This window comes from Papio anubis, chromosome 7 (genome assembly GCF_008728515.1).
Source record: "Papio anubis isolate 15944 chromosome 7, Panubis1.0, whole genome shotgun sequence".
In the NCBI taxonomy this organism is placed as follows: domain Eukaryota; kingdom Metazoa; phylum Chordata; class Mammalia; order Primates; family Cercopithecidae; genus Papio; species Papio anubis.
The window spans coordinates 143,208,039-143,231,180 of record NC_044982.1 but is presented as its reverse complement, the minus strand read 5'-3'; the positions used below and the strand labels follow the sequence as shown (position 1 = coordinate 143,231,180).

At 42.0% G+C, this 23,142-nt stretch overlaps 1 protein-coding gene across 5 annotated transcripts in view; it reads left to right on the top strand.

Moving 5' to 3' along the window:
- The window catches only part of WDR76 (WD repeat domain 76), a 46,798-nt gene that overhangs the window by 14,039 nt on the left and 9,617 nt on the right, over positions 1–23,142 (top strand). For all 5 annotated transcript variants that reach the window (XM_021940271.2, XM_009210051.3, XM_009210049.4 and 2 more), the window contains 7 exon segments: positions 2,553–2,676; positions 5,030–5,128; positions 5,237–5,280; positions 6,475–6,628; positions 13,311–13,469; positions 20,400–20,617; positions 22,315–22,467. In XM_021940271.2, coding sequence (XP_021795963.1) covers positions 2,553–2,676; positions 5,030–5,128; positions 5,237–5,280; positions 6,475–6,628; positions 13,311–13,469; positions 20,400–20,617; positions 22,315–22,467 — 951 coding nt within the window.

Sequence of the window (23,142 nt, the reverse complement as noted above, 5' to 3'; positions counted from 1 at the left end):
ATCTTGGCTCACTGCAGCCTCTGCCTCCCAGGTTCAAGCAATTCTCATGGCTCAGCCTCCTGAGTAGCTGGGATTACAGGTGCTCATGACCATGCTTGGCTAATTTTTGTATTTTTAGTAGATACGGGGTTTTGCCATGTTTGCCAGGCTGATCTGGAACTCCGGACCTCAAGTGATCCGCCCGCCTCAGCCTCCCAAAGTGCTGGGATTACAGGTGTGAGCCACTGCGCCTGGCTATTGATTTATAGTTTTACTACCAGTGAGTGTATCCTTAAACACTCTATTGTTTAGCTTTGTCTTTTTTTGGTGTTCACATACAATATGCCATTTTTATATTCTGAGATTTTCTTATTTTGCACATCTTTACATATTTATGCTTTTAAATTTACCCATGTTGATGTGCACAGCTTTATTTCATTCTTTTTTTCTGCTATATGATATTCCACTGGATAAATGTACTACATTTTATTCCACTGTTGATGAACAATTGAGTTGTTTCCAGGTTTTTATTATGAAAAGTGCTGCTCTAAACATTCTTAAGTCTCTTAGTGCTTATGTATGGGAGTTTCTCTAGGAGTAGATTTCTAGGAGGATTGTATGACAGCCCATATTATTCCATATACTCAGGCGTATTTTTTGAGGATTAAATATGAGATAGAATGTTGAGTACAGTTTTTAGTATATAGTATACTTTCAATCAATAATAGTTTTTAGGCCGGGCGCGGTGGCTCAAGCCTATAATCCCAGCACTTTGGGAGGCCGAGACGGGCGGATCACAAGGTCAGGAGATCGAGACCATCCTGGCTAACACAGTGAAACCCCGTCTCTACTAAAAAATACAAAAAAAAAAAAGAAAACAGCTGGGCTGAGGTGGTGAGCCTGTGGTCCCAACTTCGGAGGCTGAGGCAGGAAGAATATAACGTAAACTTCGGGGCCGGAGCTTGCAGTGAGCGAGATCCACGTACTGCACTCCAGCCTGGGTGACAAGACCAGACTCCATCTCAAAAAAGTTTACTAATTCTCGAACTAATGTGGACTATAGCTGATAATTTTTTGTGAATTTTTGGAAATAATTTCAGAGGCTTCTCTTTCCCTGACATTTTAAAATGAATTTTTTTTTTTTTTTTTTGAGACAGAGTCACCGACTCTGTAGCCCAGGCTGGAAGTCTGATGGCGTGATCAGCGCTCGCAAGCTCCGCCTCCCGGGTTCGCTCATTCTCAACCTCAGTAGCTGGGACTAAGCGCCGCCCGGCCTAGTTTTTGTATTTTTTAGTAGAGCGGGGTTTCACCGTGTTAGCCAGGATGGTCTCGATCTCCCACGACTTACGTGATCCGCCGTCTCGGCCTCCCCAAGTGCTGGGATTACAGAGAGGCGTGGATTACAGGCGTGAACCACAGCCTTGACCTAAAATGGAATTTTTTTTTTTTTTTTTTGAGGCGGAGTCTGCAGCTCTGTCGCCCAGGCTGGGGTGCAGTGGCGGATCTCAGCTCACTGCAAGCTCCATGCCTCCTGGAGTTCACGCCATTCTCGACCTCAGCCTCCCGAGTAGCTTCTGGGACTACAGGCGCCCGCCACCTTGCCGGCTACTTTTTGTATTTCTTAGTAGAGCCGGGGTTTCACCGTGTAGGATGGTCGATCTCTGACCTCGTGATCCACCGTCTCGGCCTCTAAAGATGCTGGGATTACGGAAAAGGCGAACCCACCCAGCCCGGCCATGAATTTTTTTAAAATGAAAAAATAGTGCATAAAAAATAGGGACTGTATATTATTTGAAAAGTAAACTGCCAGGCTTGGTGGCTCACGCCTGTAATCCCAACACTTTAGGAGGCCGAGGCGGGCGGATCATAAGGTCAGGAGATCGAGACCATCCTGGCAAACACGGTGAAACCGCGTCTCTACTAAAAATACAAAAAAATGAGCTGGGCGTGGTGGCGGGCGCATGTAGTCCCAGCTCTCGGGAGGCTGAGGAAGGAGAATGGCGTGAACCCGGGAGGTGGAGCTTGCAGTGAGCCGAGATCGCGCCACTGCACTCCAGCCTGGGCGACAGTGCGAGACTCTGTCTCAAAAAAAAAAAGTAGACTACAGTGTATGGAAGGGAATGCAGTGAAACGTTTACGTTTCCTTCCTATTTTAGACCTTAGTTTTCCAGGCCTTTTCCCTAGAAGGAGTAGTTTTATGTGTATTCCTCCATAGGTAACCTCAGCGTGTACAAATGTATGTGTATATGTAACCTTTTTGTAAACCTGTACTGGACTTTGTTTTTGCTTTTTATAAGCTAGGGTTCCTTTCAGCAGTGCATTAAGATCTGTATCATTCTTTTTATGGCTGCATATTATTCTATTAGATATGTACACCATGATTTAACAGACCTCACCTTTTGATGAACATTTAGGTTTAAGTTTTTTCCATACTTATTAAAATAATTGTGGCCATGTATATATATGCAATGTATAAATATATCTGTGGGATATATTCCTAGAAGTTATCTCCTTAATGTTAGTAAATTTTATTGTTTTGTGAGTATAACATGAATTTTTCCCCACTCCTGTAGAAAGAAGCCTAAGAGAGAAAATGGGGTTGGATGTAGAAGGTCAATGCGATTACTAAAAGTTGATCCTTCGGGAGTTTCATTACCAGCAACTCCAACACCGCCGACATTAGTAGCAGATGAAACTGTAAGAAAATGTGCAAATACAATATTTTAATGTAATAAAATACTGAAAAATTTGAAGTGTTGAAACTAGACTAAAAGTTCATTAAATTATGTTTAATTTTATATTTCATTCTTGAATGTTGTATGGTTTTGTTTTTTGTTGTTTTTTTTTTTTTAAGACGGAGTCTCGCTCTGTCACCCAGGCTGGAATGCAGTGGCATGCTCTTGCCTTACTGCAACCCACTCCTGGTGTTCAAGCGATTCTCCTGCCTCAGCCTCCCGAATAGCTGGGATTACAGGCACATGCCACGATACCTGGCTGATTTTTTATATTTTTGGTAAAGACGGGGTTTCACCATGCTGGCCAGGCTGGTCTTGAACTCCTGACTTCAAGTGATCTGCCTGCCTTGGCCTCCCAAAGTGCTAGGATTGCAGGTGTGAGCCACTGCAATGGCTGTGCCTGGCCTGTTCTATGGTTTAATGAGTAAGATTTCAAAGTCGTAAAGACTGGATTAAATTCTGTATTTCTGCGGGACTTACCTGCTATAGGATTGTGGGTGAGTTAATTAACCTTTCTGATCGTTTCCCCATTAAAAAAATGTCAGCAATAATAGAACCCTCAGTAAATATGTGCAATTTTATGTCAGTTTTAAAAAAAAGAAACCTCAAAGAGATACTGTGAAGATAAATTGTATCTATCAGGTTTCTCACATTATATTAAGGGCTTAGTAATCAATAAAATATTAATGTTAATAATATGTGATAATGTGTAGTTTAATTTTAGTGAGTAGAGTTTTATTTAGCAAACATCGTCTAAATAATATTTTTCAAGAACACCTATTTTTAATACTTTATATCAGTGTTTAATTGTAAATAGGAAGATAGCACTAATTAGGAAGGTGCTCTGGGAGCAAATTGCAAATCCAGGTGTTACGGGAAGCAGCATGGAAGAGTAGCTTCCAAATTTTTTTGAAGCCTCAGCCCACAAATATATTTATGGCCAGGTGTAGTGGCTCATGCCTGTAATCCCAGCACTTTGGGAGGCTGAGGCAAGAGGATCACTTGAACCCAGGAGTTTGAGACCAGCCTAGGCAACATCAAGTGACCCTGTCCTCACAAAAAAAATACGAAAATTAGCTGGGTGTGGTGGCATGTGCCTGTAGTCCCAGCTCCTCAGGAGGCTGAGGTGGGAGCATCACTTGAGACATTAAATTAAAAAAAAAAAAAAGATATTTACATTGTAACCATTACACATATATGCAACTGAAACCACAGTTTGTCAAGTGACACTACATGTGCACTTTGGTATTTCTTTTTTTTTTTTTTGAGACACAGTCTCCCTCTGTCGCCCAGCCTGGATTGCAATGGCATGATCTTGGTTCACCGCAACCTCCGCCTCCCTGGTTCCAGTGATTCTCGTGCCTCAGCCTCCATAGTAGCTGGGACTACAGGCGTGTGTCACCACGCCTGGCTAATTTTTGTATTTTTAGTAGAAATGGGGTTTCGCCATGTTGGCCAGGCTGGTCTCGAACTTCTGGCCTCAAGCTATTTGCCTGCCTCGGCCTCCCAAAGTGCTGGGATTACGGGTGTGAGCCATGTTCCTGGCCTGATACTTCTATTCTAGTCTCATTCACTAAAACAAATTGCTAGTTGTGACATATTAACATGATTTCTCACCCATTGGTTGGTTACAAACTGTTTAAAAAATTAGTAATGTAGGTATGATACTGAGTAATGAGTTAAGATAATCTGAGTCAGTTCTCAGCTTCTCTGGTTAATGGCTGTGTGACTTCGGGCAAGTTAACTCCTCTAAGTTTCTGTGTTTTTTTTTTGGGACGGAGTCTTGCCCTGTTGCCCAGGCTGGAGTGCAATAGTGCAATCTCGGCTCACTGCAACCTCCACCTCCTGGGTTCACACGATTCTCCTGCCTCAGCCTCCCGAGTAGCTGGGATTACAGGCACCTGCCACCATGCCCAGCTAATTTTTGTATTTTTAATAGAGATGGGATTTCACCATGTTGGAGAGGCTGGTCTTGAACTCCTGACCTCGTGATCCGCCTGCCTCGGCTTCCCAAAGTGCTGGGATTACAGGCTCTAAGTTTCAATCCACTGTCTTTAAAATGTAATACCTCATTCACTAGGTGCTTGAGAGGATTAAATGAGATAATACATGTTATTGATTTATAGGGTACCTGGCATTCATTTATTGAACAATTATTTTGAGTGTCCATGATATGCCACCGTTACTGTTAATGTTGAAAGTGAAGTTGTGGGAAAACAGACAAATACCCTTGCCCTCCTTGTGTTTACATTCTAGGTAAATGTAAACCAACAAATTTACGAGACTAACAAATAACTTTTTATTTTTTATAACAGCCTTTGTTACCTCCTGGGCCTTTAGAAATGACTTCTGAAAATCAAGAAGACAATGAACGATTTAAAGGATTTCTGCACACATGGGCAGGAATGAACAAGGTATTGGGAAGGCTAATAGCCTTTAGAATCATCTGTTAAGGAAATATATACTATATATATATGTGCGTGTGTGTTAATGTAGTTCTTTGATCTCTCCCAATGTTTCAGCCAAGTAGTAAGAACACTGAGAAAGGATTATCTAGCATTAAAAGGTAAGTTGCAATTCCTTGTGTTTCTTTTATATTTTTTGAGATGTTTGAGTTATAAAGACTATACACCATTTTAGGGAATTTTGAAAGTAAGATAAAATGTTTCCACCCTAACAACCGTTGTTTTTGTGTATTTCCTCTCAAGTGTTGCCGTATACAATACTACTAGGATATAAGCTTCATGAGGGCAAGAATTTTATTTCAATAACCAGAACGGTGCCTGGCACATAATATATGTTCAGTGTTGAATAAATGTTCAGTGTTGAATAAATGAGTGAATCCACATACATTTTTACTGTATGTTGTAATGTATATACAATTTTGCATTATACTTTTTTCTTTTTTTTTTTTTGAGACAAGGTCTCCCTCTGTTGCTTAGGCTGCAGTACAGTGGCGCAATCTTGGCTCACTGCAACCTCTGCTTCCTGAGCTCAAATGATCCTCCCACCTCAGCTTCCCAAGTAGCTTGGACTACAGGCATGCACCATCATACCTCACTAATTTTTGTATTTGTAGAGATGAGATTTTGCTGTGTTGCCCAGGTTGGTCTTGAACACCTGAGCTCAAGTGAGCCATCTGCCTTGGTCTCCCAAAGCGCTGGGATTACAGGTGTGAGCCACTGTGCCTGGCCTGCATTATGCTTTTTTCATTTGTAGTTACATGTTATTAGAGTCTTTAAAATTATTGAATAATTATAAAATATTCCATTGAGTAGAAGGAATTCACTTCTCCTCCTACCTGCTTGGTATTTGCGGTTGTTTTCCATTTAGTTTTGTGTGTTTGTTGAAGTATATGGATATGATAGTGGATTATTTCTTTAGGTTAGATTTCCAGAAGTGAGATTAATGCATCAAATATTGTGAACATTTTTATTGCTTTTAGTACACATTGCCGAATTGTTTCTCAAAAGTCTTTTTTTCTTCTGAAAATTTTATACGAACTTACTCTTCCACTAGCTATATGTGTGATTATGTGTATTTAACTGCAGCCTACCAGTCTTTGGTGGTGGTAAAATTATCAAGGGTAATTTAAAAAGTGAAAGAGTATTGCTTAATTTGATTTCCTTGGTTACCAGGAGATTGAATAGTTTCCCATATTTGTTTACTGATTGTAATTTTTCTTTTTGAATAATCTTTTACTTATTTTGACTATTGAGATTGGTTTTACTTACAAAATTTAACTTTCTAATTTTCTTAGCTACAGAGCCAATTTAAATGGCATGGTCATTAGTGAAGATACTGTTTACAAAGTTACCACAGGCCCAATATTCTCTATGGCTCTCCACCCATCAGAGACTAGAACTTTGGTAGCAGTTGGGGCCAAATTTGGGCAAGTTGGACTTTGTGATTTGGTAAGTTGTTATTCTTGAATATATTATAGTTTGTCTAAAGCAAATAGTCTGGAAGAGAATAGGCTAGAGCCATGTGTTTATAAATGTTGCGTGAGACTTATAATTTTGGGCTTTATGATGCTTTATGATTCCAAATTTTAGAAATCTGGAGGAATTTAAATTTGCTTTATAGAACTTTAATATTTTTAGCTTGAATATCATTAACCATCTGGGCATAAATTAACTGCCAGAAAACTTTGTTACACTTTAAACATGTATGTGAGGCCGGGCGCGGTGGCTCAAGCCTGTAATCCCAGCACTTTGGGAGCCCGAGACGGGCGGATCACGAGGTCAGGAGATCGAGACCATCCTGGCTAACATGGTGAAACCCTGTCTCTACTAAAAAATACAAAAAACTAGCCGGGCGAGGTGGCGGGTGCCTATAATCCCAGCTACTCGGGAGGCTGAGGCAGGAGAATGGCATAAACCCGGGAGGCGGAGCTTGCAGTGAGCTGAGATCCGGCCACTGCACCCCAGCCTGGGCGACAGAGCGAGACTCCGTCTCAAAAACAAAAAAAAACAAAAAAAACAAAAAACACATGTATGTGAAAAGATCACACAAAGTGGCCGGGTGTGGTGGCTCATGCTTGTAATCCCAGCACTTTGGGAGGCTGAGGCAGGTGGATCACCTGAGGTCAGGAGTTTGAGACCAGCTTGGCCAACATGTTGAAACCCTGTCTCTACTTAAAAAAAGCAAAAATTAGCTGGGTGTGGTGGTAGGCGCCTGTGATCCTAGCTACTTGGGAGGCTGAGGCAGGAGAATTGTCTGAACCCAGGAAATAGAGGTTGGAGTGAGTCGACATGGTGCCATCCAGCCTGGGCGACAGAGCGAGACTCCGTCTCAAAAAAAAAAAAAAAAAAATTGTTTTTTTTTTTTTTTTTTTTTGAGGTGGAGTCTCCCTCTGTCGCCCAGGCTGTAGTGCAATGACGCGATCTCGGCGCACTGCAAGCTTCATCTCCTGGTTCACGCCATTCTCCTGCCTCAGCCTCATGAGTAGGTGGGATTACAGGCGCCCGCCACCGCACCCAGCTTATTTTTTGTGTTTTTAGTAGAGACGGAGTTTCACCATGGTCTCAATCTCCTGACCTCGTGATTCGCCTGCCTTGGTCTCCCAAAGTGCTGGGATTACAGACGTGAGCCACCACACCCGGCCCAAAGTTTAGTTTTCTAGTTGTGTTTAAAATATGGTCTGCTATGGTCTGAATGTTTTTGTCACCCCCAGAAATTCATATGTTGAAATACTAATTTCTATGGTATTAGGAGGGTAGGACCTTTGGGAGGTGATTAGGTCGTGAATAAGGTTAGTGAATAAGATTCTTATAAAAGAAACCTAAGAGAGACCACTGTCCCTTCTACCATGTGAGGACTCAGCTAGAAGGCACCAACTATGAACCAGAAAGTAGGCCTTTAACAGACACTCAATAAACTGGAACCTTGATCTTGGTATTCCTAGTCACCAGGACTGTGAGAAATAAAATGCTGCTGTTTATAAGCCACTCAGTTTATGGTATGTTGGTTTAGCAGCCCAAATGGACTAAGAAACAGTTTCTAAGCTGTATCAAAATATCTTCCCAGGGACCTGCTTTGGAACGATTCTAGTCATCTTTGATGAGTCAGAAATAGATACTGAATTCCATTCATTGTGCATATAATTCTGCATGAAATGCTGTCTGTTGTTACAAAATTGAGAAAAGTCAAGTTAATATTCTCTGAATTTATTTTCTTATTGGGGAAGAAGACCAAAGACATGAAAAATGCCGTAAGGACAATTAATGAAGATGAAGAAACAGTGGTGACTTGAAGTTGGTTGGGGTTTATAAACAAAATTTGCAAGTCTGGAGACAGATAGAAACCAAGTTCTTTCTTATTTTGGGATCATAACTTCTCCCTTATTTTGATAAGATGTGAGTTGGGGGTAGGAGGTGATAGGATTTAGCAAAGAAAACTGAAGCAAAAAAGTGGGAAGAAGATCAGAATAGTATGTTTTAGAAGCCAAGAGATAAGTTTTAAGGATGGGAGGTTGGCAGAGCCTTTTGCGGAGAAGTTAAAAGAATGGAGAAAAGGCCATGGATTTTGAAAATAGGGTACCATTCGTGAGTTGAGAGAATAGCTTTGACAACGAGGTAAGTAAGGAACAAAGGCTTTAGGAGATTAAGAAAGTATGGGGGTAATGAAAGAACTGGAAGAAATGGGGATAGAGACTACTGTTCTCTCCCCCGCCCCCCACCACTGAGACACAGTCCCGCTCTGTTGCCCAGGCTGGAGGGCAATGGCATGATCATAGCTCACTGCAGCCTCAACTTCCCAGGCTCAAGTGATTCTCCACCTCAGCTTCCTGAGTAGCTGGGACTACGGTCGTGTGGCACCACACCTGGCTAATTTTTTTATTTTTTGTAGAGATGGGGGTCTCACTCTGTTGTGTAGGCTCATCTCAAATTCCTGAGCTCAAGCGCTCCACCTGCTTCAGCCTCCCAAAGTGCTGGGATTACAGGTGTGAGCCACCACACTCATCTGAGACTACCTTTTGAATAATTTTGAAAAGGAAATATTGAAAATTAGCATGATTAAGTGAAGATATTTTTGGATGGTTGATCTGTATATAATTTAAGACATACATAAAAATTCTTTTTTCATATCTTTCCTGGTGACTCCAAAAATCTGTATTATGGCCGGGCGTGGTGGCTCACACCTGTAATCCCAGCACTTTGGGAGGCCGAAGTTTGCCGGATCACCTGAGGTCTGGAGTTCGAGACCAGCCTGACCAACATGATGAAATCCCATCTCTACTAAAGATACAAAATTAGTCGGGTGTGGTGGCACATACCTGTAATCCCAGCTACTTGGGAGGCTGAGGCAGGAGAATTGCTTGAACATGGGAGATGGAGGTTGCAGTGAGCCGAGATGGAGCCATTGCACTCCAGCCTGGACAACAAGAGCAAAACTCCATTTCAAAAAAAAAAAAAAATCTGTTACTAGATCTCCATAGTCCAGTATCTCCATCAACCTAATTTTCCAGGACATTTGGCAATCTCATTAACAGATTTAGCAAGTCTAAAAGCAATATTACCTTGCCTATCCTGTGCTCACAATTTCCCCAGTTTTTTAAAAAAGTAACTTTATTGAGGTAATAATTTACCTATCATAAAATCCTACTTAAAAATGTAAAATTCAGCTTTTCCTTTTTTTGAGGTGGGAGTCTCACTCTGTCACCCAGGCTGGAATGCTGTGGTGCGATCCTGGCTCACTGCAGTCTCTACCTCCTGGGTTCGGGTGATTCTTGTGCCTCAGCCTCCTGAGTAGCTGGGATTACAGGTGCTCGCCACCACACCTGGCTAATTTTTTTCTTTTTGTTTTGTTTGTTTGTGACGAGTCTCGCTCTGTCGCCCAGGCTGGAGTGCAGTAACGTGATCTCTGCTCACTGCAACCTGCGCCTCCTGGGTTCAAGCAGTTCTCTGCCTCAGCCTCCCAAGTGGCTGGGATTACAGGTGCCCATTACCACACTCGGCTGATTTTTTTTTTTTTTTTTAGTAGAGATGGGGTTTCACCATCTTGACCAGGCTGGTCATGAACTCCAGACCTTGGCCTCCCAAAGTGCTGGGTTTACAGGCATGAGCCACTGTGCCCAGCCTAATTTTTGTATTTTTTGTAGAGATGTTGGCCAGGCTGATCTCGAACTCCTGACCTCAGGTGATCTACCTGCCTCTGCCTTCCAGAGCTGGAATTACAGACGTGAGCCACTGTGCCTGGCCTAAGTGGTTTTTAATAAGTTTACTCGGTTGTTTAACTATCATAGTCTGGTTTTAGAACATTTTCATCATCCCTACAAGATCCCTCATGCTGGCTGAATGCAGTGGCTCATACCTGTAATTCCAGCGCTTTGGGAAGTTGCGGCAGGAGGATCGCTTAAGCCCACTAATTTGAGACCTGCCTAGGTGACATAGTGAGTTGCCTGTCTCTACAAAAAAAAAAAAAAAAAATAGCTGGGTGTGGTGGTGTGTGCCAGTAGTCCCAGCTACTCAGGAAGCTGAGCTGGGAAGATCACCTGAGCCCAAGGAGGTTGAGGCTGCAGTGAGCCATGATTGTGCCACTGCACTCCAGGCTGAATTGACAGAGTGAGACCCTATCTCAAAAAAAAAAAAAAAAAAAAAAAATTACTGCAATAAAAAAGCGGAACCTAATGTAGTATACTTCAAAAACTAGCTACCAAGGAGAGAAACGAATCCTGTAGCAGAGCTAGGAGACAGCATAATTTAGCTTCTGCCCTGACCCATGTGCAGAATCCATACTGGTAAATCGACCAAATCCTGAAAATTTTCTCCTATATTATCAAAAGTGGAGAGAAGCACATTGGGTATTCCGATTTTCCCTCTTTAGAATGAGAAATAGGGAAATGGTTGCTGGAGGAAAAATAGAGGAAGTAGGGAAAGTGAATAGTAGAACTGATTGTCTTCAAAGGAAGTTTTCTTGACCCATGGGAGTGGTAACACCTTCTACCCCATACAAGTAGGTGGTATGAATCCTAGTATAAAATAATGAACAAGGCCAGGCGCAGTGGCTCACGCCTGTAATCCGAGCACTTTGGTAGGCCGAGGCAGGCGAATCACCTGAGGTCAGGAGTTGGAGATCAGCCTGGCTAACTAACATGGCGAAGCTCTGTCTCTACTGAAAATACAAAATTGGCTGCGTATGGTGGCGGGTGCCTGTAATCCTAGCTACTCGGAAGGCTAAGGCATGAGAATTGCTTGAACCCAAGAGGCAGAGGTTGCAGTGAGCCGGCATTGCGCCACTTCACTCCAGCCTGGGCGACAGAGTTGAGACTGTCTCAAAAAAAAAAAAATCTGCGTTTCAGATTACCTGCTGTCTCAACATGGTGAAACCCCATCTCCACTAAAAAATACAAAAATTAGCTAAGTGTGGTGGTGGGTGCCTGTAATTCCAGCGACTCAGGAGGCTGAGACAGGAGAATCGCTTGAACCTGGGAGGTAGAGATTGCAGTGAGCTGAGATTGTGCCACTGCACTCCAGCCTGGGTGACAGAGTGAGACTCCATCTCAAAAAAAAAAAAAAAGAAAAAAAAGAGAAGACTGTTGGAGGAAGGGTGAGAATAATATTCTCAAATCAATATAAATTGTCTAAAATTAACAGTTTAAAAAATAAAAAGCATAATGACTACAATTGCTTTTTGTTTTATACTTTTGCCATTGTAGGAGATAATGTCTCTGTAAATACTTGAAGTTCAAAAATTCCTTTAGCTTCCTTTTCTTATATTATTTTGACATATTTATATGTACCTATACAGATAGAATGATAGAGAAGAAATTTTAAAAAAGGACCATGCTATATATGCCATTTTGAATCACATTAAATTGAACTATCAAGATGTCTGTAATCTCAGTATTTTAATGATAATTTTGGTTAATTTTAGATTTGGAATTTTTTTTTTTTTTTTTTGAGACGGAATCTTGCTCTGTCGCCCAGACTGGAGTTCAGTGGCACGATCTCGACTCACTGCAAACTCTGCCTCCCCGGTTCAAACAATTTTCTGCCTCAGCCTACCGAGTAGCTGGGATTACAGGCATCTGCCACCATGCCCGGCTAATTTTTGTATTTTTAGTAGAGACAGTGTTTCACCATCTTGCCCAGGCTGGTCTTGAATTCCTGACCTCGTGATCCACCCGCCTTGGCCTCCCAAAGTGCTGGGATTATAGGTGTGAGCCACCGTGCCTGGCCGGGAGTGATTTTTTAAAACTTTCATCTTTGTACATTTCTGCATTGTTTGAGTTCTTTATAACAAGAGAAAGTTTTATTTTTCTAGAAAACAAATGCTATAAACAAATATGTCTGTCAGTAGTTTCTAACTTGTAACAGGAAGAATATGTGTGATTATAATAATTTTTTCTCATTTTTTTCCTGTTAAAAAATACTTTTCCATTTTAAAATTTAAAATAATAAAACAAAAATGCTTGACGATTTCAGAGTAGACTAAGCCAGATTTAGAGGTGATGCTTTGTGTGTTTCATAATGTGCCATATGGCATAGAAACATAACTTACCTTGATCTGAAAAGTGACTTCTCAGGAGTTGGCAATGCAGTTGTGGAAAGGATAGTCCTTAGGAGTAGGTATATTAATATGGAAATTCAAATACATGCATTTTTATGGTGTATTTAGAGAACAAAGTATGTTTAAAACTATCATCTTTGTCCCAGGACCAAATACCTTATGAAAATTATGCTGAGATTGAGTAAGTTAATATTATACAGAAGCCTGCTGCAGAAGCAAAGTGGTAAGGTACTGATACTGTTTTAGTTAGCGATTATACCATGTGTGAAATAGAGTAGATTTCTCATTTCCTGAGGATTTTATAAACTGACAGTAATATATAAACTAGTTTGTTAGTTACAGAAAGCTGGTCACTGTTAAAATTAATGTGACTTGGTATTGTTGGATTGAAAACTACAAAAAGTTAATGACAAGATTAAGTTTCTCATTCTGACTTTCTGATGGGGAGAGTGGTTACAATTATAGACTAAGAAAAGACTGAATATAATCCAGTGTAAATTCTTTAATGACATAATAGCATAACAAAAATCACTACTTTTCACTAGCTTTTTTTCTCTCCCCTTACCTCCAACTCTCTTCCAGACCCAGCAACCTAAAGAAGATGGAGTTTATGTTTTTCATCCCCATAGTCAACCAGTTAGCTGTCTTTACTTCTCACCCGCCAATCCGGCCCACATACTGTCACTGAGCTATGATGGCACGTTACGCTGTGGGGATTTTTCCAGGGCTATTTTTGAAGAGGTAAATGTTAATGTGTTTACATGCTGACTTCAGATGATATTCTAGATTCTCTATGAAATGCCACATGCATAATTATTATTTTTTTTTTTTTTGAGACAGAGTCTCGCTCTGTCGCCCAGGCTGGAGTGCAGTGGCGCGATCTCGGCTCACTGCAAGCTCCGCCTCCCGGGTTCACGCCATTCTCCTGCCTCAGCCTCCCGAGTAGCTGGGACTACAGGCGCCCACAACTGCGCCCGGCTAATTTTTTGTATTTTTAGTAGAGACGGGGTTTCACCGTGGTCTCGATCTCCTCACCTTGTGATCCGCCCGCCTCGGCCTCCCAAAGTGCTGGGATTACAGGCGTGAGCCACCGCGCCCGGCCATGCATAATTATTATACCAATTGGGAGAAGTGATATAGCAGAAGGACTTTGAGAACTACACTGCCTAAGTGCAAATCCCAGATCATCTATTACTAGTTATGTGACCTTGACAAGTTGCTTAACCTCATTGTGCCTTACTTTCCTTAGTTGTGAAATGGGATTTAACAGTACTGACCTTATTGTTGTCATGAGAATTTGATGAGTTTATGCAGATAAAGTACTTAGAACAGAGCCTGGCACGTAGTATGTGTTTGCACTTGTTAAATTTCTTTTTTTTTTTTCCCCAAAGCTTTTAAATAAAATAACTTACTCTTCCATTTTTAGGCATAAGACTTGTATTTAGCTGGGTGTGGTAGCTTATGCTTGTAATCTCACCACTTTGGGAAGCCAAGGTGGGAGGCTCACTTCAGGCCAGGAGTTCCAGACTAGCCTGGGCAACATGGCGAGACCTTGTCTCTACAAAAAATAAAAAATACTAGCTGGGCGTGGTGGTGTGTGCCTGTAGTCTGAGCTACTCACAAGGCTGAGGTGGGAGGATCACTTGAGCCCAGGAGTTAAGATCAGCCTGGGCAACATAGTAAGACCTTGCCTCTAAAAAAAAATTAGCTTGGTGTGGTGGCACGTGCCTGTAGTCATAGCTACTCAGGAGGCTGAGGTGTGAGGATTGCTTGCGCCCAGGAGATTGAGGCTGTAGTAAAGCCATGATTACATACGTAATTGGACTTCAGCCCAGGCAACAGAGTGAGACCCTCTCTCAAAATAAGACATCTTCTACTTAATGCTTAAAACAAACATGTCATTTGAGATGAACTTTCAGATTTGCTTAACTGTATCAGATTGTCTCAATAAGAGAAGTCTTATAAGTTGAACTTTATTTTTTATTTTATTATTTTTTTGAGACAGAGTTTCACTCTCATCACCTAGGCTGGAATGCAGTGGCGCGAGCTTGGCTCACTGCAACTTCTGCCTCCCAGGTTCGAGCGATTCTCCTGCCCCAGCCTTCCTAGTAGCTGGGATTACAGGCACCCACCACCATGCCCGGGAAATTTTTGTTGTTGTTGTTGTTGTTGTTGTTGTAGAGATGGAGTCTCACTTTGTCGCCCAGGCTGGAGTGCAGTGGTGTGATCTCGGCTCACTGTAACCTCCGCCTCCCAGGTTCAAGCGATTCTCCTGCCTCAGCCTCCTGAGTAGCTGGGACTACAGGTGCATGCCACCACGCCAAGCTAATTTTTGTATTTTTAGTAGAGATGGGGTTTCTTTTTTTTTTTTTTTTTTTTTTTTTTTTTTTTTGAGACAGAGCCTGTATCTGTCGCCTAGGCTGGAGTGCAGTGGTGCGATCTCGACTCACTGCAACCTCCACCTCCTGGGTTCACTCCATTCTCCTGCTGAGTAGCTGGAACTACAGGCGCCCGCCACAACGCCCGGCTAATTTTTTGTGTTTTTGGTAGAGACAGGGTTTCACCGGGTTAGCCAGGATGGTCTCCATCTCCTGATCTCGTGATCCGCCCGCCTCGGCCTCCCAAAGTGCTGGCATTACAGGCGTGAGCCACTGCGCCCGGCCGAGATGGGGTTTCATCATATTGGCCAGGCTGGTCTGGAACTCCTGACCTTGTGATCCACCTGCCTCAGCCTCCCAAAGTGCTGGGATTACAGCGTGAGCCACTGCGTCTGGCCAGATTTTCCTATTCTGAACATTTCACATAAATGAAATCATACAATTTGTGGTCGTTTGTGACTGATTTCTTTAACAAAATGTATTCAAAGTTCATCCATGTTGTAGCCATGTATCAGTACTTCATTCCTTTTTATGGCTGCATAATATGCCATTGTATGGGTATTCCACATTTTATTCATCTGTTCATCAGTTGATGAACATTTGTATTTCTTCTTTTTTTTTTGAGACGGAGTCTCGCTCTGTCGCCTAGGCTGGAGTGCAGTGGCGTGATCTCTGCTCACTGCAAGTTCTGCCGCCTCCTGGGTTCATGCCATTCTCCTGCCTCAGCTTCCCGAGAAGCTGGGACTACAGGTGCCCGCCACCACGCCCGGCTAATTTTTTTTTGTATTTTTAGTAGAGACAGGGTTTCACCGTGTTAGCTAGGATGGTCTCGATCTCCTGACCTTGTGATCCGCCCACCTCGGTCTCCCAAAATGCTGGGATTACAGGCATGAGCCACCACACCCAGCCAAACATTTGTGTTTAAATTATTTATTTATATATTTATTTCTGAAGCAGAGTCTTGCTCTTGTTGCCCAGGTGGCAGTGCAGTGGTGCAGTCTTGGCTCACTGCAACCTCTGCCTCCTGGGTTCAAGCAATTCTCCTGCCTCAGCCTCCCGAGTAGCTGGGATTATAGGCACGTGCCACCGCGCCTGGCTAATTTTTGTATTTTTAGTAGAGATGGGGTTTCACCATGTTGGCCAGGCTGGTCTTGAACTCTTGACCTCAGGTGATCCAGCCACTTTGGCCTCCCAAAGTATTGGGATTACGGGTGTGAGCCACCATGCCTGGCCTTATTTATTTTTATTTTTTTGAGATGTGAGTCTTACTCTGTCACTCTAGCTGGAGTGAAGTGGCTTGATCTCGGCTCACCGCAGCCTTTGCCTCCTGGGCTCAAGTGATCCTCCCCGCTAAGCCTCCTGAGTAGCTGGAACTATAGGCATGTGTCACCATGCTTGGCTAATTTTTGTATTTTTAGTAGAGATGGTGTTTTGCCATGTTGCCCAGGCTGGTCTCAAACTCCTGAGCTCAAGTGATCTGCCCACCTTGACCTTCCAAAGTGCTGGAATTACAGGCGTGAGCTACCACGCACGACTGTAACTTATATTTCAATAAGCCTGACTTTAAAACAATAGGTGGAGAACTCCTACAGCTTCATTAAAAAAGCTAACCCAATTAAAAAATGGGCAAAGGATCTGAATAGACATTTCTCTAAAGAAACAGAAATGGCACTGGGCGTAGTGGCTCATACCTGTAATCCCAGCACTTTGGGAGGCTGAGGCAGGTGGATCACCTGAGGTCAGGAGTTTGAGACCAGCCTGGCCAACATGGTGGAACCCCATCTCTACTAAAAATACAAAAATTAGCCAGGTATGGTGGCAGGCACCTGTAGTCCCAGCTACTTGGGAGGCTGAGGCAGGAGAATCGCTTGAACCCAGGAGGTGGGGTTTTCAGTGAGCTGAGATCGTGCCACTGCACATTAGCCTGGGCGACAGAGCAAGACTCTGTCTTAAAAAAAAAAAAAAAACAAAAACACCACAAATGGCAAATAAGCAAATGAAAAGATTCTAAACATTAGGGAAATGCAAATCACAATGAGATACCACTTTACACTCACTAGGATAACTACACTTGCCAGTGATAACAAGTGTTGGCAATGATGTGGAAAAATTGAAACTCTTATCCATTGAGAATTGGTATGTAAAATGGTATAGTTGGTTGGGGAAAGTTTGACAGTTCCGTAAATGTTAAACAGAGTTATCATATGACCTAGCAATATCCCTCCTAGGTATACACCCAAGAGAAATGAAAGCAGAAGTCCACACAAAAACTTGTACAGGAATGTTCATACCAGCATTATTTGCAATAATACAAAGAATAGGTCAGGCACGGTAGTTCACACCTGTAATCTCAGCACTTTGGGAGGCTAAGGAGGGTGGATCACTTGAGCTCAGGAGTTCAAGACCAGCCTGGCCAACATAGTGAAACTGCACCTCTACTAAGAATACAAAAACTAGCCGGGCATGGTAGCGTGCACCTGTGGTCCCAGCTACTTGGAAGGCCTGAGGCATGAGAATCACTTGAATCTGGGAGGCAGAGGCTGCAGTAAGCTGAGATTGTGTCACTGCACTCCAGTCTGGGTGACAGAGGGAGACTCTCAAAAAAAAAAAAAAAAAGGTACATATGGTACAATTTACCATTTTAGGTGTACAATTCTGTGAGTTTTGGTGAATTGTGTATACCTGTGTAACTATCATAATCAAGCTATAGAGCCGGGCGTGGTGGCTCATGCCTGTAATCCCGGCGCTTTGGGAGGCTGAGGCAGTGGATCACTTGAGATGAGGAGTTTGAGACCGACAGGGCCAACATGGCGAAACCCTGTCTCTACTAAAAATACAAAAAATTAGACGGGCATGGTGGCTCACGCCTGTAATCCCAGCTACTCAGGAGGCTGGGCCAGGGAGAATCACTTGAACCCAGGAGGCGGAGGTTACAGTGAGCCAAGATTGCACCATTGCATTCCAGCCTGTGTGACAGAGTGAGACTCCATCTGAGAAAAAAAAAAAAAGAAAATTTCCATTTCCCTCAAAACTACATCATAACCTTTTGTAGTCATTCTCCCACTGTCTGCAATCCCTGGTAACCACTGATGTGATTACTGTCCCTATAATTTTGCCTTTTCCTGAATGTCAAGCATTTGGAATTAAATGATATATAGCCTTTTGTTTCTGGCTTCTTTTACCTGGTGTAACACTTAAGATTCATTCATGCTATTGCACGTATTTGTAATTTGTTTCAGTTACCACTGACTGAACAGGTACCTTATACTAGGCACTATCTTGAGTGTGCTTTATATACATCATTAAGCCTTATAACAGCCTAGAAAATGAGTAATGTTATTGCGTTTAACAGGTGAAAAAACTGAGGCAAAGAGAGGTTTATGATGTTGCTCAAGGACATAGATGGCAGAACAAGAATTTACACCAGGATTTGTCTGACTTCAAAGCCCCTGCTCTTAATCATTTAAATATATTGAGTATGCCAAGTTTCATTTGTATATATTGGTCTTTTTGTGGGGTGTGAAGGTTGTGATGCCGTTAGTATATTAATTTATTCTTAGTTTATAATACTTGTTTTTAAGACTAAAAATCAGCAATTCATGATTCAACAGTAAGAATTGTGGTCATCCCCTCTTGGCTGACAGGAAGATTTATTTTTTGTTCTTTATATGCATGAGTCCTAAACCCAAAGTGATTGCATTGTGGATTACATGTGATTAAAAACTTAATAACATGCTCATGATATAGCTGGGCGTGGTGGTGCGCACCTGTAATCTTAGCTACTTGGGAGGCTGAGGCAGGAGAATCACTTGAAGCTGGGAGGAGGAGATTGCAGTGAGCCGAGATTGTGCCATTGCACTCCAGACTGGGCAACAGAGTGAGACTTCGTCCCAAAAAAAAAAAAAATGCTCATGATAAAATATTTACAGTAACTCAGATATAAAAGTAAATCTGTCTGTCCTTCATTTGCATTATCCACAAGTAACCATTGTTGCGTATCTTGAGTATGCTTCCACAAAGTATACCTGTGCTTACAAAGCATATAGTTACACATTTTTTTCTCCTCTTCTTTATACTAATGGCTTCATACTAATATACATAGCCTTTTGCAACTCTTTTCACTTAATAGTATATCTTGGACAGTTAATGCTATAAAACTACCTTATTCTTTTTAGCATTGTGTGGTATTTCAAAGTAGAGGTGGACCGTCATTTATTTAACCAGATCTCTCTTGGTGGATATTTATGTTGCTTCTTATTGCTATTATAAGCAATCTTGCAGCAGACATTGTTACGGATCTCTTAGTGAAATTACTGGGTCCAAAAGTATAAGCATTAATCATTTTGATAGATGTAGCCTGATTAACTGTCAAAAAATGTATATATTTACTCCTCTACTAAGAGTAGGTGAGCATTCAGCTGTGTATCTTGGACTTGGTTGGCAAAGTTACTTTGCATATTAAAATATAATTTCAATTGGGTAGAATTCAGATTCAGTTCTTTTCCTGTTAAGTTTCACAGGGTAGATCTGGAACTGAGGTTTATTGGGTTTGAGAGATTTGGGATGTAGCCCTGACATGGGTAGATGGGCCATTTAGTTGTAGACACAGCTGATCAGTGCCTTTGTTTCCTTTTTTTTTTTTTTTAATTTTCAGTTGGATAGAAGGAATAAGTTGTCATGTTCAGTAGCAGAATAGGGTAACTATAGTTAACAACAATATATTGTATATTTTAAAATACCCAGAAGAGAGGACTTGAAATGTTCCCAGCACATAGAAATGATAAATATTCAAGGCAATGGACACCCCAGATACCCTGACTGTGTTTCCATTATGTCTTGTGCATCTGATGGGGATGATGAGAGGATAAATGAGGTTATTTGGGTAAAGTGTTTTATAACCCTTTTACCAAAGAATTTATGTTTTGGCTTTCTTTTTTTTTTTTTTTTTTTTTTGAGACGGAGTCTCACTCTGTCGCCCAGGCTGGAGTGCAGTGGCGCGGATCTCCACTCACTACAAGCTCTGCCTCCCAAGTTTATGCCATTCTCCTGCCTCAGCCTCCCATGTAGCTGGGACTACAGGCGCCTGCCACCACGCCCGGCTAATTTTTGTATTTTTTGTAGAGACGGGGTTTCACCATGTTAGCTAGGATGGTCTGGATCTCCTGACCTCGTGATCCACCCGTCTCGGCCTCCAAAAGTGCTGGGATTACAGGCTTGAGCCACTGCGCCTGGCTGTTTTGGCTTTCTTTACAAGAAGAGTGTGATACAAGCTGATTGTTACTTATATTCTTAGGTGTATAGAAATGAAAGAAGTAGCTTTTCCTCCTTCGACTTCTTGTCAGAAGATGCCTCCACTTTGATAGTAGGACACTGGGATGGAAATATGTCACTGGTGGATAGACGGACACCTGGAACTTCTTATGAGAAACTTACCAGTTCTTCTATGGGAAAAATAAGAACTGTTCATGTCCACCCAGTGCATAGACAGTATTTTATCACTGCCGGATTGAGGTATGGTCTTTATAAGACTTTATGACTTAGACTTTTTAATGTCAAAATTACATGGGTTAGTTTGGTTGTCAAAGATACTGTAATAAAATATTACAAAAGGTATTACTTTTGTAATACCCAAAGGCCAAGTAATTTTCCTTTCTACACTGATTGAGACTTGAGTGATTTTTTTTTTTTAAATAAATACTTTTAGATTTAATAAATAGTGAAAATGCTGAAAGAAATTTTTTTTCTTGGTGTTTTGCCATGTATTTGCCATGTATTTGCTTCTGATCATGTATTTGCTTCTGATCTTATGAGAAGAAAGTTTAAATTTTAAGGGAAAAAAGTTATATGTGACCTATAACTTGTTGGCCTGTGTTAGCTTTTTTCTTGGAAGGATTGAAAAACCAACTAGAAACTTGACAGCCGGGCGTGGTGGCTCATGCCTGTAATCCCAGCACTTTGGGAGGCTGAGGCAGGCAGATCACTTGAGGTCAGGAGTTTGAGACCAGCCTGGCCAATATGGTGAGACCCTGTCTCTACTAAAAATACAAAAAATTGCCAGGTGTGGTGGCATGCACATGTAATCCCAGCTACTTGGGAGGCTGAGGCAGGAGAATCACTTGAACACAGGAGGCAGAAGTTGCAGTGAGCCAAGATTGCACCACTGCCCTCCAGCCTGGATGACAGAGTGAGACTCCATCTCAAAAAAGACAAAACAAAACAAAAAACTTGTCTTTCTATATGCACTGGATCCATGTATCTGCTATAGTTTTGGAACGTGTCTAGTATTGTACTTGTTATCTATACCAGTTTTGGGAAAACTAATAGAGTATTAGAGGGTGCTGTCTTTTTTTTTTTTTTTTTTTGAGAGGATGGAGTCTTAACTCTTTGCCCAGGCTGGAGTAGAGTAGAGCAATCTCACTGGCTGCAGCTGCCTCCCATGTTCAGCGATTCTTCTGCCTCATACTCCCAGTAGAGTTCTGTCTTTTTTTTTTTTTTTTGAGATGGAGTCTCTGGCTCCTGTCACTGCCCAGGGGCTGGAAGTGCAGTGGCGGATCTGGCTCACTGCAGAGCTCCATGCCTGCCTCCCGATTCTGTGTTCTCCTGCCTCCAGCCTCCCGGTAGCTGGGACTACAGAGTGTCCCACGCCACGCCCTTGGCTAGTTTTTGTATTTTTTAGTAGAGGCCGAGGGGTTTCGTGTGCCAGGATAGTCTCGATCTCCTGTGGCCTTGTGATCCATCCCGTCTCGGCCTCCCAAAGTGTGCTGGGATTACAGGCTTGAGCCACAGCGTCCATTTTTTTTTTTTTTTTGAGGCCAAGTTTGCTCTTGTTGCCCAGGCTGGAGTGCAATGCAAGTGATCTTGGCTCACGCAGCCTCTGCCTCCCAGGTTCAAACAATTCCTCACCTCAGCCTCTGAGTGGCTGGGGATTACAGGCATGCACCACCATGCCCAGCTAATTTTGTATTTTTAGTAGAGACGGGGTTTCTCCATGTTGAGGCTGGTCTCGAACTCCTGACTTCAGGTGATCCGCTTGCCTCGGCATTCCAAAGTGCTGGGATTACAAACGACCCACCGCGCCCAGCCGAGAGTTGTGTCTTAAATGTTCCTCAGTATAGCAAGTATGTGAGTGTCTAACTTATGTTTAGCCCTGTTGTAGAGGCTCATTACATGTACTATGGCAACATTGATCATTGTTTCTCCCATTACAGGGATACTCATATTTATGATGCAAGGCAACTGAAGTCCAGGGGAAGTCAGCCTTTGATTTCTTTGACTGAACATACAAAGAGCATTGCTTCTGCCTATTTTTCACCTCTTACTGGTAACAGAGTGGTGACCACATGTGCCGATTGTAATCTGAGGTAAATTGGGAAGGTAGAAATGTTTTTAAGGAATGTAAAGATTCTATAGCTATTGTGTCAGTAAACCAAAAGCTTTGTTTACTGCTGTTCCCTATTAAATTGCTAATGTTATTGTTTAGTAGTCATATCTAGGTTCCTAAAGACTGATGACCTGTATTTAATGGCTTTTCAGCAGTTTTTGGGTCCTGGAAATTTCCTTGAGACTGGCAAAGGTCCGTAGCTACCCTGAGGGGTTTATGGTCCAGCTTTCCTTTAAGCACTGAAGAATCCCCGAAACCAGGCAGTGAGAAGGAGATAATTTTAGCATACTTTGGGGTCAGTGTGATCTGTACTGCAAGTGAAGTGCTGAATGGAAATTGCAAAGCCCCAGACCGTGAGCAGACAGAAAATAGCAAAAACTGGAGTTCTATACAAGCTATTGGATATGGTTTTATAGTTCTAGGGTTTTAGCTTTAGTACTTTTCTATAGCTACTTCCCAAAAATGGATTTAAAGTGTAATATAAACCAATTGAACAAAAAACAAAACAGTGTCAATAAAGATGTTGGGAACATTAGTGTAATCACAAAGGAAAATTATTTTGTTCTCTTTTAGAATCCCTGATTTTGCTTAAAATTGCAAGCCCTTTTCAGTTTCTAAGAGTTTTACCTTAAGCTATTTTGGAATTCCTACATTA